The 18,091-nt window shown below is 60.1% G+C and overlaps 1 protein-coding gene across 1 annotated transcript; it reads right to left on the reverse strand.

The window, feature by feature from the left end:
• Positions 1–344: 344 nt before the first annotated feature.
• On the reverse strand, positions 345–17,807 carry TP53I11 (tumor protein p53 inducible protein 11). Its single transcript, XM_052652771.1, has 8 exons — positions 17,682–17,807; positions 6,077–6,144; positions 5,117–5,276; positions 4,421–4,479; positions 4,190–4,238; positions 3,750–3,846; positions 2,934–3,035; positions 345–2,443 (listed from the first exon to the last, which is right to left on the reverse strand). The coding sequence occupies exons 3-8, from the start codon at positions 5,243–5,245 to the stop codon at positions 2,310–2,312; spliced, it is 570 nt and encodes a 189-aa protein (XP_052508731.1). The 5' UTR covers positions 5,246–5,276; positions 6,077–6,144; positions 17,682–17,807; the 3' UTR covers positions 345–2,309.
• Between the last annotated feature and the right edge of the window lie 284 nt (positions 17,808–18,091).

Genomic DNA, 18,091 nt, shown 5'->3' on the forward strand with positions numbered 1-18,091 from the left:
CTTGCCCAGGACTGAGGCCACCTTCCTGCTCAGGGGCCGGGGGCTGGGACCCTGCTCAGCATCCCAGGCCCCTCCTCTCCTCTCCACGCCTAAGAAGCCCAGGCAGGATCCTCCAAGCCAGCTGAGGGCCCAGCCCCCCACCTCCCTAGAAGACCCTCGTCCCTCCCCTGGTGGGTCCTATGTCTACTTTGGAAACTGTCCACGTTCCCTGCCGTAGGTAGCAGAGCTAATTTATCATGTTTATCCCCCCTGAGCCTCCCTTTTTTATATTATCTATCAAGAGGAGTTTTTGTAATATAAAACAGGACGCCCACACTGATGGTTTTGCACTGGTTTTTGTGACTGTTTCTTACAAAAAGGAAAAGGAACGAAGAATAAATAGTGACCGTGAGGAACGGTGGTCTTGACTGGAGGTGGGGACAGAGGAGGCTGGGGCCAGGGCAGGAGCTTGGCGGGAGTGAACCGAGTAGGGCCATCTTGGTTGATCTTTTCGAACTCTTAGGACGGACAGCGCCGTCCCTGCGGGTCCTCGTCCACCCTCTCTGGAGCCAAGGCCGTGCCACCCACCCCAGCTTGGCCGGCCCGGCCTGGCCCTGCTCTGGCACCCATACTTCCCCCTTCCATGCCAGCCTCCCTCCCCTGCTCAGCAGCTGGTTCTTAGGACAAACCGTCCATCACTTGCTGGCGCATTAGCCAGGCCTCAAAAAGCATGGGTCAGCTTCGACACAGTGAGGCCGGGGGGCATGGCCCACCAGCCACCATCACCTCCTCCCAAAGGCTGCACTGGCTCCGGGTCTGCCTGGGACTCGGTGGAGGGGTGGGGGCGGGTGGACAGGATTCTACAGAGAGACTAGAACCTCAGCCCAAGAGACGGAGGCCAGGCGGGAACGGCCCATCCTCAGGGTCCCGCTTCCCCTGCCCTCAGCCGCAGTCAGCAGCCTTGGACTCCTGACCTGCCGGGCAGGCCTCAGTTAACAGCGATGGCACCACTGGGCAAAGGCCATGCGGCCGGGTTTGTGGCCAATGGGACAGCTGTGGGCGTGGGGGAGGGCAGTGAGGCCCAGGGTCAGGGGTGGGGGGCCCCCTCTGTGGCAGCAGCTGGAGCTGGGCTACACCTCAGGACCAACCACTCTGCCCCTTCAACACAGTGCTGAGACAGGAGGCAAGTCTGGGGCCCAGCCTGCTTCCCTGCACACGCGTCCCCAGGACACGGGGCCACCAATCCCCGTGTGATGGAGCGAAGGAGGGCGTCAGGTGAGGGACACGTGGTGGGCGGTGGGCACAACGGTGCTGGGCCTGCAGGGGGCTCAGCCCCTCTGGGGCACTGCGGGAGATGGGTGTGAGTGGAGGCGGCCTGCTGAACTGTTTCTTTTTGCCTTGCTGAGCTTTGAAGGTTACCCAGTCACACACACAGCCGGGCCTCGGTGGCAAACCCAGGACAGAAAGCCAAAGGGCAGCACGCTGGGGAAGGGGGAAGGTGGACGAGGGGGCTGAGTCAGGTGTGCCGCAGACCCCAGAGGACATGCCCAAGTGAGGAGGAAATGCTTTTCTCTCTGTCTGATCCCCAAGCCCCATCACTGACAGGTGGCCTTCATCTGGGGTTACCTGGGTGTTCATCTGTCAGGGTCGGCCTGGGGCCAGGGGCAGGGAAGGGGCCTCCACGAGCTGGGGCCAAGGCAGAGAAGCCAAGAGTGAGGCCGGGGCTGAGAACAGGGCCCCGCTACCCCAAGGAGGCGGAAAGGGAGGTGCTGGATCAAAGGCAGCCCCCACAGGGCTCCCTGCCAGCCCACAGTTGTGCTGGGTGTTTAGGGGGCACAGAGGCCCCTGTGTGTGGAGAGGGCCTGCATGGAAGGAAAGGGGCCCAGGGTCGAGGTCTTGGGTTTTCCAAGCAGGGGCGGGAGTCAAGTCTGGCTGCTTGGGCATCGTTGGCTGGGGGGTGCGGGGGACGGACAGGGAGGCAGTCCACAGCCTCTCAAGAAAGAAGGGTCTCATGATAGGGGAAGAAGGGGCCTGGCCCGGCCAGAGGCCCGTGACTCAAGCTTTCCCGTGAGCTTCTGTCCAGGGGGATCCAGAGGCCGGGAGACCCATAAGAAGGAGGCGTCACCGTGCAGGGGGCAGGACGGGGTAGAGGGACCCCATTCCCTCCCCAGCCCTGAGGGCCCGAGAGATCACAGCATCCAGGGAGGAAGGGGGAGGCACCCGCCCTGCCTGCCCAGGGCAGGGTGCTTACTGCCTTCCAGAACCAAAGGGGACCCGAGGGTGGTCCCAGGGCCTCCCTGCCCCAGAGGGGCCCCTGGCCCGGCGGGTGGCTACACCTTCTTGGGTTTTCGGCCGACTTGGTAATAGTAGTAAACGCTGATGGCGACAAAAAGGAGGCGGCTGGCCAGCAGCAGCAGGATCCCCTCAGACACGAGCCCCGTCTCGGCTAGCGTGGCAGTGACCACTGGGAGAGAGGCGGGAGGGCACAGGGGTCAGGAGCGCTGTTCCTCACCCCCCAGCACGGGATGCCAGGGGCCCCGGGGCAGCTGCCTGGCTGACCTCACCCTCGTCCTGAGCTGGGGCGTCCGGCCAGCCACCCAACCCCACAGGTACGTCTGCTGTGAGTCCCCCACGTGGCAGGGACGGGGGCGAGCACGTGGGCACAGCTGGGCGTGTGTTGTCCCCCCCTGTGCTGGGGACACAAGGGAGCAGAGGGTGGTGGGTGCACGGATGTGCATTCAGGAGGGTACAGGCACACGTCAGCCGTGCGGGCACAGGTGTGCGGGCACACAGGTAAACGCAGCCACATGAGTCCCTCCCCCTCACACAGGTTTTCATCACTTCCCGGAAATCAAGTGGCAAGAGCTGGGAGGTCAGGGTCCAAGCTACCGGCACCCCATCAGCAACCCGCCATCACCCCCCCACACCCCACAGCTGTCCAGCTCAGGACTCACCCAAGAACTGGACCGAGAAGTAGCAGGCTTCAGTGAGCAGAGTCCATCGGATGATGACCTTCTCGGCCGTGTAGAGAGCATTCCACATGATCAGGGAGATGCCTGGGGGGAAGGACAAGGAGCGACTCGGCGCGGGGCAGCCTGATCCCCGCCCCGTGAGATGGGGGCAAGGGGTCGCTCCTCTTCCCTTGGGCAAAGTAGCCAGGACCCCAGGCATCCCCTGCCCCCGCTCACAGGCAGGTAGCCAGGACCCCAGGCATCCCCTGCCCCCGCTCACAGGCAGGGAGATTTTGGAAGGGAGGCTGGATTGCACCCCACAGATAACCCTGAACATCAGACTGGGACTTTAGCCTGCAGGTAATAGGGAGCCATAGAAAGTTTTGGCGACGCGGAGGGACACCACAGGCGCTGGGTTTTAAACGTCATTCAGTTTCCTAACAGGCACTTCTAGAAGTGGCGAGGGTTTTACAGACGCTGTGCTGATTTCGCCTCCTCTTCTAGGCTGTGAGACCCTGGAGGGCGGAGCCTGGGCTGCCTTCCTCTCTCGATCCCAGTGCCCTGGGGAAGCACTGCACACAGCAAGCGCTCAGTAAGTGCTTTGTCTCAGATGATGGTTAAGAACAGCCCCAAACCACGGGCGATGGTCCACCAGTGGCCGCAAGATGGCAGCACACACCCAGCAGAGACAGACCCGGCAGCTGAAGGGGAAGCGGAGCGCCAGCACAAAGAAAAGAAAGGCCCCCCAGGTTTCCCTCGCCCTCCACGCCCCGCCCCAGTTGCTCATCACCTTCCCAGCGCCCGCCCAGCAATACTCACTGAGGAGGGCACCGCCATAGAGGCGGATGGGGGTCTTGCTGGTCACCTGCGCTCCGTCGAAGACCGCATCGTAGAGCTGGTCGGGAAAGGCAAGGGCCTGCGGACAGCGGGCGGGAGGCTCGGGGTGAGGGGCTCCCTGTGGAACCTTGCCTTTGGTCATCTCCCTTCTTTCCCCAGCAGCAGCCCAGGGCCAGGACCCTGACTGCCCCCACCCCGTCCATGGCAGCAGAGATCTCAGGTTCCAAGGACAGAGTCGGGACCGTGGACCAGGGGACCTCGGATGCTCTAGGGCAGGGCACAGGGGGGATGAGCATCCGCACAGGTCAGGGAGGCGGCCAGAGGGCCTGGACAGCAGAGGCGCCAGTATGATGGCCCAGTGGCCCTGTGGGGAGCGGCAGCAGGGGGTCCCGGGGCAGGGGAGGGCGCCGGGTCCCACTCACCATGATGGCAATGCCGGAGAAGAGCACAGCGGAGACAAACTGCCAGACTCTGGGGGGAGACGCGGAGAGGAAGGTCAGAGGCAGAGCCCTCGCTGCCACCCCCAGGCCCCAGCCCAGACCCTCCCCTCTCCAGGCAAGACACCGGTCTGGAGGAGGGAACCAAGGACAAGACTACACAGGGCGCCTCCCCACAGCCTTGCCCCCAACCAACACTCACAAGTCAATGCTCACCTGAGCCCCAAAGGCTCTCGAACAGCAAACTTGATCTCATTGCCTAAGACCTGGCTGATCTGTGGACAGAGAGGGGTCAGAAGGCAGCACTGTCTGCCCAGTTCACTCCCTACCTCCCAGGGCCTGCCAGATGCCCAGGAACCCACCTGGGTGCCTCTGCTTAGCCAGAGTCACCTAGGCTGGGAGGGTCACACTGAAGCCACTCTCTACCTCCTCTCGATACCAGGGCCCAGGGGAAGCTGAAAATATGGGGGCTGAGAAATGTGAGTTCAGGCATCTGCCCGCTGCGGACTTGAAGCCTGGCTCTACCATTTATTGGTGTGGTCCTGGGCAAGTCTTTAATCGCTCTGAGCCTCAGTTTTCCTCATCCATAAAATGGGTTAATAACTGAACCTACATCTCCGAGGGCTAACAGGAAGATTAAATAATGCTTATAGAGCAGCTGGTGCCATAACAAGCAAATAATCAGCACTCAACTAATTCCAACCATCCGTTTTCCTTATTGCTGCTATTCCTCTGACATATCCATTACATTTCCAGAAAGTATGAGCTGAATCTGGGGGCCCCCTGCAGCTATATGGGTCGCAGCTACTCTTCTCTCCAAACAGTGGGCCAGATCCGCCTCCTCAAATTGGTGCTCAGAGGCAGACCCCCATGTGTGGTTGGTTCAAGGCCCCTCCTCCGACCCCGGCCCACCTTGGAGCGGTGGACCTCCCCGTCGTCGTCCTCCCCACCCACGCCGAGGATCTTGCGGGTCTTCAGGCGGCTCACGAGGTCCGTCTGGCTGTGCTTCTTCATGAGAGGCGGGGGCTGCTTGGCTGCCATCTTGTCCTGGAGCCCGGCCTCTGCAGCAGAGCTGCAGGGAGACACCAGTCTCAGCCACCGACCTTGACCAGCATCCAGATCTCAGAAGGCAGCCAGACCCAGCCTGGGGCCTGGGGGAGGCGTCCCCGTCAGCCTGGGGCAGCAGGTGGTCACCAGAGGAGGACTCTGAGGGCCTGGGCTTAGTTCTGGGCTCCCTAATCACCCAGCTGTGCGATGAAATGGGCAACTCACTGCCCTGTCCTGGCCTCAGCTTCCTCATCTGTAAAACGGGTTAGAGCAGATGGTCTTAAGGCCTTCTAGCTCTATCAGCCCGTCTGGCCTAAATGGATGTGGCCTACCCCCAGTGACCAGGCTGCAGGAAGCCTTACAGACAGTCCTAGGGGAAGTGCAGGCCTAGGACTAGGCATTCAGGCCTAGATGGAGACCAGACCCAAAGATTCTTGGATGCAGGGAGTTAACTGGGGCCTGGGTCAGCCTTGCCAAAAAAGGGAAGGGTCTGCCCAAGCCTGGGTAGGGGTCCTGAGTGCTGGGGTCCAGGCCCCCACTGAATTTTTGCCCAGACAATTCCTACTGCCCAGCAAGCCCTCCCACCCACCCACCCACACTCCCAGACAACCTCCACTCAGCCTACCAGCACTGGAAAGAAGGGGAGGGGGGACCCCAGGACCCAGCCAAGCCAGAGGAGGGCCGGCCAGGAGGGCTGGCCGGGCTCGGGGGCAGCAGTCTGGCCTTGCCTCTCCCTGCTCTCCCCACCCACCGCCCATAAGCCGCGAAGGCCCCCAGTCGCCAGCCTCCCCCAGCTCCACCTCCGGCCGGATCTTGAGCACCTACTGTGTGCCGGGCGATGGAGACACTGAGATGGGTTGAGTGGCCGTCCTCACCTTCAGTCAGCACAAAATCTATGCGGAGACAACAGTGTAAGTCACAATGAGGTCAAGGTGTCCAGAAGTTGGCCTCCTGTGACCACAGCCATCCTGCTAGATGGGTACCGCTTGTACCCATTCTACAGATGAGGAAGCCAAGTTCAATGAAGTTCAACAGAGACCAGGTTAAAAAAATGGAAGCAGCCCCCACCCGAGTAGGTGCCCCACCCACGCTGGGTGCCTCCCACATTCCTGCACCTCATTCCCACCCACAGTAACTCCAGCAGGGCAGGAGAACCACCCCCCGAAAACCGACAAGGCTCAGAAGTTGCCTGTGTCTCCACCAGGGACCCGAGGTGGGCTTGCCAGACGTCCCTGACCAGGCCTCAGACGCAGGTCTTCCTGTCTTGCGGCCCCAGCAAATGTCTCAGCCTCCCAGCCACAGCCAGGGCTTCCAGAGGGAGGACACAGACATATCCCCAGGTCACCTCCAGTCCTCCAGCCTCCCGGTGTCTCAGAACAAAATAAAGCGCCCAGAAAACAAATATCAGAACAAAGACTCAAATGGCAGGATATTCAGATACTGTGGCTTTAGACCGGATGAACTGGGCATGGCGCACACCAACCCCGAGTCTGGAGATAATGGTCATCCAGTTTCAGTTCAATCGCTCAGTCGTTTCTGACTCTTGCGACTCCATGAACCGCAGCCCACCAGACCTCCCTGTCCATCACCAACTCCTGGAGTCCACCCAAACCCATGTTCATTGAGTCGGTGATGCCATCCAGCCATCTCATCCTCTGTCATCCCCTTCTCCTCCTGCCCTCAATCCCTCCTAGCATGAGGGTCTTTTCCAGTGAGTCAGCTCTCCTCATTAGGTGGCCAAAGTACTGGAGTTTCAGCTTCAGCATCAGCCCTTCCAATGAACATCCAGGACTGATTTCCTTTAGAATGGACTGGTTGGATCTCCCCGCAGTCCAAGGGACTCTAGAGTCTTCTCCAACACCACAGTTCAAAAGCATCAATTCTTTGGTGCTCAGCTTTCTTCACAGTCCAACTCTCACATCCATACATGACCCCTGGAAAAACCATAGCCTTGACTAGATGGACCTTTGTTGACAAAGTAATGTCCCTGCTTTTGACTGGAGGTCTTTTGTGAGTGATATCCAGACCCAGCAGCCCTCCTAAGCCCCGCAGCCTAGCGCCTCATCTGTAAGAAGAGGGCAGATATGCTCTTCCCTCCCGTGTATACACGTGCTCGGGGAGTGGATGGCGGCAACTGGCGGTGACCTGGAAGGCAGCCCAATGCCCAGTGCCAGTCAGAGGGGAGCCAGGGTGTAACTGGGCTCCTCGGGGCGGGACGGCGGGGGGAGCTGGCCCAGGCACTGTCACAGCTCAGTCACTTTCCACCACCTTCTTGGAGATCCAGGTAGAAGGTATAATTAGACTTGCATCCTTCCTGATGCCAGATGGACCGCTGGAGGCTGCCCACAGGAGTCAGTGAGCCACTGGGAGGAACAGCCCAGGCCTGGCCCCCACCCAGCCCTCCACCAAGGAAGCACCTGGCAGCCACCCTTCCGCTTCCAGCCTCCCCTTTGGTCTTTTGTTTATTTGCATACAGCAAAATGGACCTTCTCTGTGGTCTGTAGTGCTAAGAATCGTAGCGCAAGGACAGGTAACCACCCCGTCCACATCAGGACCCTCCCCTCGCCCTAACCCCTGGCAACCACCCATCTGTTATCTGGCATCTGTCGCCATAGTTCTGTTTGTGCACACGTGTTACATAAATGGAATCATACAGTATATAACCTCGGAGACCTGCTTCCTTCCTTCATCCAGCATCGTGCCTTTGAGACCCATCCACACTGTGCGTATGGACGGTCCCTTCCCCTTGGCAGGAGAGTGGTATTCCCAGATGCCAACTACCAGTTCATTTCCCCCGTCACTCACTCACTGACGGACATCTGAGTTGTTCCAGAGTGTGACCGTTGAGAATAGAACTGCCACAAACATTCGTGTGCAGGTTCGGGGGTGACCATGAGTTTTCATTTCTCTAAAGTAAATGCTTGGGCGTGGGATTATATTGAATTACAACATACAGTAAATCTACAGTCAACTTTAGGAGAAAGTGCCAGACTGCGTTCCAAAGCAGGAAACCGTTTACGTTTCCCCACAATGCATGCGTATTCCTGTTCCTTCACGTTCTCCCCAGCATCAGCTGTTCTCAAACTTGACTTTGGCCCTTCATATAGGTCTCCCTGGCATTTTAACCCTTCTCACCCAGACCGGCCAGGCTGCCTGACTCAGTCCTGCTGTGCCTGTTACTAGCTGTGTGGACAAGTCACGTAGCTCTGAGCCTCGGTTTTCCCCATCTGTGAAATGGAGCCGTAATTCTCAGCTCCTAGAGATCCAGGGGCAAAAAGGGAAGCTTGGTCCCAGCACACAGCAGAGCACCTGCATGTTTACATGAAAGAAGTGCGTTTAGTGAGGTTTAGCTGTGAGCCAGGCACGGGGGGTGGTGGCACCCGGCCTCTGCCCTTAAGTAACTTACAGCCTGGGTGGGGGTGGGGAAGCTGATCTGTCAGCCACCAATCAGAGCAAGTTGCTTCTCTGAGCCCCAGTGTTCTCATCTGTGAAATGGAAACAAGAATCCTTACATCTTCCCTAGGGCTAGTCAAAGGAGGCAAAATAATGGCCAGAAAGTAATTTGTAAAGGGCCAGCTAACTGCTAAAGCCGGAAGAGCTTAGCTGCCAAAGCCGTACTCTCCGGAGTTCAAAGCCCAGGTCTACCACTTCTTAGCTGTGTGCCTGTGGGCAAGTCACTTAACCTTTCTGAGGCCCCATCTGCAGCTGTGAAAGCCAAAGGTCTTCCCTCACCGGAATGCTGTGAGAAAACACGCATGGGGAGAGCATAGGGCAGTGCCGGGCCCACGCCAAGTGCTCGGCTGAGATGGGCACTGATACACAGACACCCCTCCTCCCCATGCCCCCCTATGCGGCAAGGGCTCAGATGGAGACCAGGGAGGATCAGGAGAATGGCCGAACTAGCATTTCCTAACATCTCCACCCGCTGGACAAAGCCCCAAGATCTCAATCCCATCGCCTAAGGCTGCCGCTCCAGGCCAGGTCAACGATCCCTGCTGGGAGGGTTGGCTGCCTTCCTCTGATCCCCTGTGCCCTCCCCATCAACACAGCACAGTGCTTCCCTTGGCACCACAGGCCCAGGGCTGGTACGGACGGCCGGGGTGGGGGGGGGGGGTGGTCACAGCGTCCTGGGCACTATCAGAAGTCCAGCATTATCCACAGACACTGCTGTCAGGCAACTGGGCAGAGGGGACCCACTGTCGCTACCCCTGGAGTCCAGGGCCCAGCCCTGGCAGTGAGCTCACCACCGACAACAGGCCCTGCAGCCTCCCACAGAAAGTGAGATCCTGAACTTTATCTCCAGGGAGCAAGGTCCCCAGCAGCCGGCCGGCCCTATGGAGCTAACTTCTCTGAGCACTGAGTCCTGGGGCTCTTTCACCCCAGGACCAGGTCCTGTCCCCCCAGGGAGGGCAGGTGGGCAGCTCTCACCAATCCTTAAGCATCCAATCCAGAGACGACCCCACACACCGCCATCTACTTGGGAATTGTCCTCCCTTTCAAGGCCTCTCCAGATGTCTTTTTTAGGAGACTTTAACCTAAGAGGATGGAGGGAGTGTCCCCCGCTCCCTCGCTGCACCCCAGCTGGATACTGGCTTTGGGACAGCCAGACCTGGGTTCGAATCCTGCTTCTGTAAGGCGCTGCAGCTCTCCCAGTTTCTGCCCCTGTGCTAATGAGAAGGGGCACTCTGCCGAAGTGTGGGGGAGGGAGGGAGTATGTACGGGCAGGTGCCAACAGCAAATCGTCCTTCCTCCCTGCCCAGGGCCAGGCCAGGCTGAGCTCCTCCACCTCCTCTTTCCTCACCCAGGCGTGCAAGTGGAAAAAGCCTGCCTGTCACAGCTGTCAAGCTTCCGTTCCCAGGCCCTGCTGCCTCCTGAAGGGCCCCTAGGGCTCCGCCGGGGGGTGCCAGGCTGCCCAAGGCAAGTGAGAGAGGGGCGGGAGGAGGGCTGCCTCTCCACCAGCCAGGCGAGGAGAAGGGGAAATTCAGCTTGCAGTCCCCAGACCCAGCGTTCATGACCTTTTGCATGCTGCCCCCAGCCAGCTTCTCTGAGCTCAATTCCCAATAAACCAGCAAATCACGGGCCTTCAAACAGTTGTTCCCCTGTCTGAACCACTGCCCTCTGCTCCTCCCACCCCAAGGTCCCCGGCTCCTCAAGGGCTTTGCAGCACCCCTCCTCCAGGGCACCTGCCTAGGGCACAGTGCCCTCGCTGCTCTCAACCCTCAGTGGCGGCCACAGGCCACTTCCGGCCCATCCTTCAGCATTTCAGGGCCAGTTGGCCTCCCCAGGACCCAGCGATCTGAAGGTAGAGCTGGTAATCTCCCCACCTGAGAACTGTCCCGCGGGCCCCCGGACACAGAGATACTCAACGGCACAGACGAAGACCAGACAGTGGGGCCAAGGCAAGCAGGCCTCCCTCACCCCACCCAGAAGACTCAGGATCACTCTCTGAGCTGGCAGGGCCCAAGGGGAGGCTCTGATCCAAACACTGGCAGGACAAGGCAGAGAGCTGAGGCCCAGGGCGGGCAGGCGCTGCCCCGGCCCATGCCTGAGCTGCTGACACAGAAAGGGCAGGGAAGGGACTCTGTGGTCAGGCAGAGCTGGGTTTCAATCTGGCACCTCCTCCAGCCAGGCAGCCTTGGGCAAGCAGGTCAGGGGTGCTGAAGACTCCCCAAGAGTGGCAGGGGTTTTCCCTGGCATCTGGGGTGCCCAGGAAATGGGTGGAGATTGGATGAGAGCGCAGGATGAGACCCCACTCCCCGGACCTCAGAAAGCCGCAGCCATCTGGAGGGGAATGCCACAGTGCAGGGCTTACTGATGGTTTTGCTCACGGGGCCTGGACAGCTCGGGGGTGTGGGAAGAGCTCAACAAAAATTTGTGGCAAAAGTTGGGGGGAAGGGTTTTGAGGCCCCCTGCTGGCCAAGATCAGACCCCCTGTAGGCCCTTCCTCCTTCCTTATCCAAAAGAACACCTGCAAAGAGCTCCCAGAGCCTGAAAGACGGAAGGGGCTGTGACGGGACAGAGGCTGAGCAATGCCCCAGAGACTGCACCAAAAGAGAAGGGCTCATTGGGGCGGGGAGTGTTGTGGGGGGGTGTTACAAGGATCGAGGGTGGGGATGGGAGGGTGGGTGTATACTTAATGATTGGGCAAACGTGGGTTCAAACCCCCAACCCTTTCTCTCAATTGTTCTGTGATGTCAGGAAAGTTACCTAACCTCTCCAAGCCTCCTCATTTGTGAAACCACAGAACGAATTCTTAGCTCACCGAGTTTTGATTAGACAGACTGAGAAAAGGCAGTGGAGGGGCCTGGCCCCTGGTGCTCCACAAAGGACAGCAATGAACAACACTAACGGGGCATCTGTCCAGGCCCTGCCCCCACAGCAGATCCGTGGGGCTGGGGCATCACTCCCATGCCAGTCTTGCAGGACCTCTCTTCCAACCCCCCCCAGAGCCTTCCCGGGAAGCCTGGTTTCCATAGAAACAGATGGACTGCAGAGCAGTCCCCTTCGTGGAGACTATGCCCCCAAGAGGGCTGGCTTAGGAACCTAACCGGCAGGGGAGGGGGCCCAAAACACCCAGCAGCTGCCAAGCCTCTGGTGATTCAGTGGGGAGTCACTGCTGCTGAGTATCAGAGCCAAAAGCTGCTTCCTTTGCAAACATGACCCTCTGCAGGAGGGCCAGCGCACCTGTAAGGAGAAATGCCCCCCTATCATCCACCCCAGGAAAGGAGGCAGTGGACAAGGACTTCCAGACCAGGAACTCTGCGCTCACCCCCAGAGCCCGATGAGAATGGCTGTATTACAGATAAAGAAACTAAGGCCCAAGTGACTTACGCACATGTGTGTCTCTGGCTAAGTGACAAAGCTGAAATTCCAACGAAGTTAATGGTGCCTAATGGATATTCAGACAGGAGCTCATGTGTGTGTGTGTGGGCACATGCCCATGTGTGGGCTGGGGGTGTGGTGTGGTGAACATGACATCCAACAAGAACCGAGCTCTAAGCTTTCTTCCCCATCACATCTCCCTTTGAAAGTCCCTGGCGGGTTGCCAGCATCTGAACCCCGCCCTGGGGTCCAGCCTCCCTTGGATGAAGGCCTGTGACTCTGGCAGGACCTGGGGAGGGCTGCAGGGGGACCCATTGTTCTGTTATCACGTTGGTACAAAATAGCTGGAAATGGGGACTGGAACCTGCAGCGGAGGAGAGGGGAAGTGAGAGCCGGAGTCTCCCGGCTCTGGGCAGAGGGAAGGGAGGTGGGGAGAGCCCCAGCAAGGGCACCTCGGGGGCTAGGAGGTCCAGAGCCAGCCTCATCCTTCTTGCAGTCCTTCCCTAGGGCACCCCATCAGCCCCTTGGGCAAGAGGGGGGTCTAAAGACCCCCAGCCCCGAAACCTCCGCTTGGTTAGGGCCTCAGGCAGAGTGAGTCTCCAGTCTCAAGGGTCCAAGTCTGGGCTCTGCCCCACGAGTCCTGTGCCTTTGGGCAGACTGACCTCCTGGAGCCTCCGTCCCTTGACTGTTAACACGGTGGCAACGCCTGACTTACTGGGCTGCCAGCAGGGTCGCATCACGGCCACGATCACGGTGGCCTCTGGGGTGCAGGTTTGCGCCAGGGTAGGGGGTTTTCTCAGTGCACACAGGCTAAGGGCAGAAGCCGAGGTGAGGGTACTCCGCGGCAGGACTTCCTTGCAGCGTGTCCCTCGAGAGCAGAGCGCAGTTATTCTAAAGGCCAGCCCGCCTCGTCTCACAAGTAGCCGGTGAGTCAGGGGAGGGCGGGGCCGCCTCATCCACCTCTTGGGTACCAGCTTCACCACCCGGGCTAAGGATGCGTCAAGGGCGACGACGACAGAGTAGAACCGGCCGAGGAGAGGAAAAAACACGATTCGAATCCCGCAGGGACATAAACCTGCCCCCATGACAAGGCTCGATAGTCAAGAAAGGGATTCCATGACCCATTTCCAAGAACCTCCAGGAACACAGGAGCTGGCAGCAGAGGCTTTGACAGAAGCTGGAAGGCTGAGTCCTGAGTCACTGGGCTGGGAGACAGGACAAGTGAGGTCAACAACAGACTCTGCCCCCGTGGGAGAGGGTAAGCCGGGGCCCGATCTTGGGACTCGGTTTCCTCCGTCTCAAAAATGAAAGTGTGGTTTCCAGGGCCCCTCCTGGCTGTGATATTCCTGACTTGGTTTCCAGACCCTGTCACTCACCAGCCACACTCCAGTTCCAGCAAAGAATCCAGCACAGGTTGTCCCACCCCCAAGTCCCACCAGCACCTCGCTCATTGGCTCTGGAAACACACATTCTTGCTGCCCTTCTATTAGTTCTCTTTCTTTTGAAGCTACAGAATTTCCAGGACAGAGGAAAGCCCACATTTTCGTCATGAACATCTCTAAGGCCGTAGGGACAGAAAGAAAACAAACATCCCCTGCTGTGGTGGAGAGGGTGCCAGGGCAGGGCAGGCAAGGGGCAAGAAGGAGGGGACATGGGAGGTGGGGGCCACAGTGGGGGGGCAGCCCTTTGATGGCCATCCAGCACCACTCAGGAGTCACTGCGAGGGGCATCCCTGTCCCTACCCTCATAAAGGGCAGAACACACGGAGAATTCCCGTCCTTTTCAACCCAGGAATGGGCCAGCCTCCCCCTTGGACCAGTGACCACGTCAGGGCCCTCAAAGGCAGCTGGTGCTTCCAGGCCCTGTGGGGCCAGTCATCAGGACAGTCTGGCTTCCAGATCCCACGAGTTCTTATGAGAAGGCAGTGGACATATCCCTCGCCCCTCCGACTCCTCCCATCTCCCGTGCCCCTGAAGATGCTCAGAAACTTGGAGGGGAGGAGAAAGGGAGTTTCCCTGAAGAAATGCTCCACTATTTTGAGCCAACTTTTTCATAAGCAAAAAGCTATTTGCCCTTTGGGTGGGTTGGGAGAGGGAAGCAGAAAGGTCCCGGTACTTCTCCTGGGGCCTGGATGGGCCAGAACCACAGACCAGAACCGACCACCTTCCCCAGGATGTGGGGCTCTGGCATGACTCAAAAGACCTGTGCTGACATCTGCTCCATCACTCACTAGTTGCATGGCCTTGGGCCTGTGTCACCATCTCGGCCTCAGTTTCCTCCTCTGTCATAATGACACGCACCTCCCACCGATGAGAAGCGGCACAGAAACACCTGAAACAGTGCTGATCTCTGGTGAGCGCTCAAAAATCACGTTGCTATTATTTTCAGACAAGGAAATTCAACTTCCCTGCTCAGTCTCTCCCCTGGCCATATCAGCTTCAGAACAGGCCTCCCTGGAGCGGCCACATGTGGATGCGGAGTCGGGGGTGCTTATAGGAGAGGGGCCATAGGAAGGAAGTGGCAAGAGGGAACTCGGGTCACTCTGGCTCAGGAGGAAGATGCCAGCCTGAGTGTACTGACCACAGGTGGGGAGGGAGCACCCGGGGAGGGCCAGGACTGAGCCTGGGTGGCTCCCCTCCGTGTCCCCAGCATTTGGCCAGGCCTGGCCCTGCGAGAGGCGCAACCACTGTTGTGAATAAATGGTCGCGATGCAGGGTGAAAGGAAAATATTATGAGCTTGGTGTTAGAACACTGGGCACCCCCCCTGCAGCTGCCTCTCCTGAGGCCCTGGGGTTACTCACATGTCACTTCTGAGCGTCACTTCCTTCATCTGTGAAATGGGAGAGCGTATCCCCTCTCAGCCTGCCTCTTCTCCACCCGCTCACTCTACCCTAGCTGCACTAGCTCCTGACTGCCTGGTCCCCCACTCTGTCCTGTCTGACTCTTTGCAACCCCATGGACAGTAGCCCGCCAGACTTCTCTGTCCTTGGGATTCCCAGGCGAGAATATTGGAGTGGGTTGCCATTTCCTCCTCCTGGGGATCTTTCTGACTTAGGGATCGAACCCACAGTTCTTAGGTCTCCTGCATTGGCAGGCAGATTCTTTACCACTGAGCCACTAGAGAAGCCGCTGGCTCCTTACAGTTCCTCAAAAAAAGCAGGCATATTCCAGCCTCAGGGCCTTTGCACAGGCTGTTCTCTGCCAGATCTTTAGTCCCTGAAACTCTCCCCAAAGCTCACTCTCTCTCAAAACCTTAGCTGAAAAGTCACCTCCTCAGGGAGACCACCCTATTTGAAATGGTGACCCCACTCTTGGCCTCAACACTCAACTTCCCCTCGCCTCACCTCTCAATATACTATATAATTTGCTTATTTACTTTATCAGTTATTTGTCCCTCCCCCACTCCATGTCAGCTCCAGAAGGGCAAGAATCTTTCAATTTTGTTCACAGCTGTCTCTTAGTGCCCAGAACTATATCTGGCACTTTGTTCATTAAATCACGTTGGCCTAGCCCTCACTAACAGTTTTGTTCAGTAAATGAAGGAAAGGAAAGAACAGTTCTGGGCTGTGTGACTATCACAGGTCACTGCTAACTCCACTGTCCCTCCCATGCCAACCTCAGGACCAACAAGCACCAGGAAGCCCTTCCTCCAGTAGACAGAGGAGAGAGTACCATCAGATCCTGCCGGCGGGGAGGCAGTGGAGAGCGGGGCTGGAGGCCCTGGGGTGGGGGTAGGATTGACAGATCTGCAGAGAACAGGCCTGAGCTGAGGACCCAGCAGGTGCTGACCAGCCAAGCATGGGTGGAGGGCTTTGGGCCTCAGCCCTCCACTCCAAATTTAGAAGGATGTATTAAGCTGACAGCAAGCGAGCAGAAAAGGAGCCGAGCCGGAGCCGCAGATTCCCAAGACAATGGGGCCTGGAGGGGACCTTGGAAGCCAGAGAGCCCATTTTACAGATGGGGGAACAGAGGCCTGGAGAACACTTGGTCTTATTTATTAGGCTAACAACCCAACAAGAAAAATCGTCGTTCCCCCTGGGCTAAACGGAACGAGGCTGAAAAATGGACTTTGCCCCCTCCTGGCTCTGCAACAACCCTCTCACCACCTCCTTCCAGGTGGCAACTCAGAGCCATGGACCTGCCTGGAGGACGGAGTCCCTGGTATCTGCGGGCTGGAGGAAGAGAAGGTATCAGCCCCCTCCCCACAGGCCACCAGGGCTGGAGGTCCAAGAGGCCGCTCAGTGGGGGCGGGCATCCCCGGTGCCCTCCCCGCAGGAGGGCCCCACCAGGAAAAGTTTGTCCGAAGGAAATCAAGCAGGAAGTGCGGGGCCCGTGGGGCGGCGAGGCGGCCTTGGGCGTCGGCGCTGGGCTCTGAGCTCGGGAGAAGCCTCGGGGCTCTCGGCCTCCACCCTCCACCGGGCTCCCGCCCCCGCCCCCTTCGCTCCCGGGTAGAAACCCGCTTCCCCCGGGGCCTCGCGGGGGCGGCGGGAGTCCAGGACCGGGCGGGGGAGGGCGCGGCCGAGCGAGATCCCCACCGCGCTGGGGGCGCCGGGGAGTGGGCGCGGCGTTCTGCCGGCTCCCCTGCGGACCCCCAGGGTGGGTGCGAGTTCACGGCCCAGGGTTGGCAGCCCCGGTCCACTGAGAGCCAGGACAATGGCCCAGCTCTGCCCCCGTCCCGCTAAGCGCGCGGCTCGGGAGAGTGGGGAGCGCCGGTTTCCACCTGTGCGTCCCTAACCCCCTTCCCAACAACTGGGGCTTAGGCGCGGCTGCCGCCTCCGCTGCTCCCAACCCGGGAGGCTGGGGTCTCTCGGTCTGGCTCCTCCCCCCTCCCATGGGTCCTTTATCTCCCAGCTCCAGACACCCACCCACTTTCTGAGGCTCGAGTCTGCGAGCCGGGGGGCTCCAGGCGGTAGCTCTGGGCTGTTGGGCGCCCGCGGTGCTCCCCGCCCCCGGCCGCCCGAACCAGAAGATCCGGCCAGACTTGTGGGCAGCGGGAACTCCGCCACCTCCAGCCTCGACCCAGCGGGGGCGAGGAGAGGGTCTCGCAAGTTTGCGCCGCGCGCACCCCGGACCTGGGAACAATGGAGGGAAGAGGAGGATGGGGACGGGGATGGAGCGGGGGAGGGGACAGAGAACCGAGCGCGGGGACCGAGTCAGACCCCAGAGCGGGAGAAACTGCTTTCCGCTCGGCTTCTCCCTCGCTCCGAAGCAGAGAGCCCGAGCCCGAGACGGGCAGGCGGAGGGCGGAATCAACAGTCCAGGGGGGAGGAGACGGAGGAGGGAGGAAGCCGGAGGAGAAAGGGAAACCGAGTCAGAGGACAGGGCAGCGAGCGGAGAGCGCCAACGAGAGGACCAGGAGGGGCTGCGGGACGGCGCCCGGGAGGGCCGAGGATGGGGGTGGGGGCGGAGATCCCCGGGGTCCCGGCAGAACCTGCCGGCGCCGAGAGGCGCTGGGGCGCCCGGCTCGCGCGCACTGGGTCCTCACTGTCCCCGGCGGTCCCTGCGGCCGCGAGAGCCCCGCTGGGCTGTGCTGCGCAGGCACCCGGCCGGCTGGCGGCGGGAAGGGAAAGTGCGAGGCTCCGAAGCGGCGGCGGGGAGCAGAACTTACGTTCGTAGCGCCTGCTGGCGCCGGCGCTGCGCGGAGCTGGGGGACTCGGGCCCTCGGGCGCCTCACATCGCGCCGCCCGCGCGGGGCAGAGCAGGGCAGGGCCGGCTGGACTGCGCGCGGCGCCCTGTGCGGCCGGGGTTTGCCCGAGTCTGGCGGCCCGAGCTGGTCCCTCCTCTCAGTTCCGCGCACAAGCCAATGGCGCGCCGTCCCCTCCCACGCGCCGGGCTGCCTCGCCCCCGAGGGTGGCCGCCGGGGAGGGCGGGAGAGAGGGGTTGGGGGGACTGGGCCCCCCGGGCTCCCCAGCAGAGGCGTTCCTGGAGATGGCCTGCGGGGGGCGCGCTCACGCTCCGGGGGGAAGGCGGTCGGGAATCCTAACCGAGGGCCCGCGCCTCCCAGGGAAGACTTTCGTG

Source organism: Budorcas taxicolor, chromosome 15 (genome assembly GCF_023091745.1).
Source record: "Budorcas taxicolor isolate Tak-1 chromosome 15, Takin1.1, whole genome shotgun sequence".
Lineage (NCBI taxonomy): Eukaryota > Metazoa > Chordata > Mammalia > Artiodactyla > Bovidae > Budorcas > Budorcas taxicolor.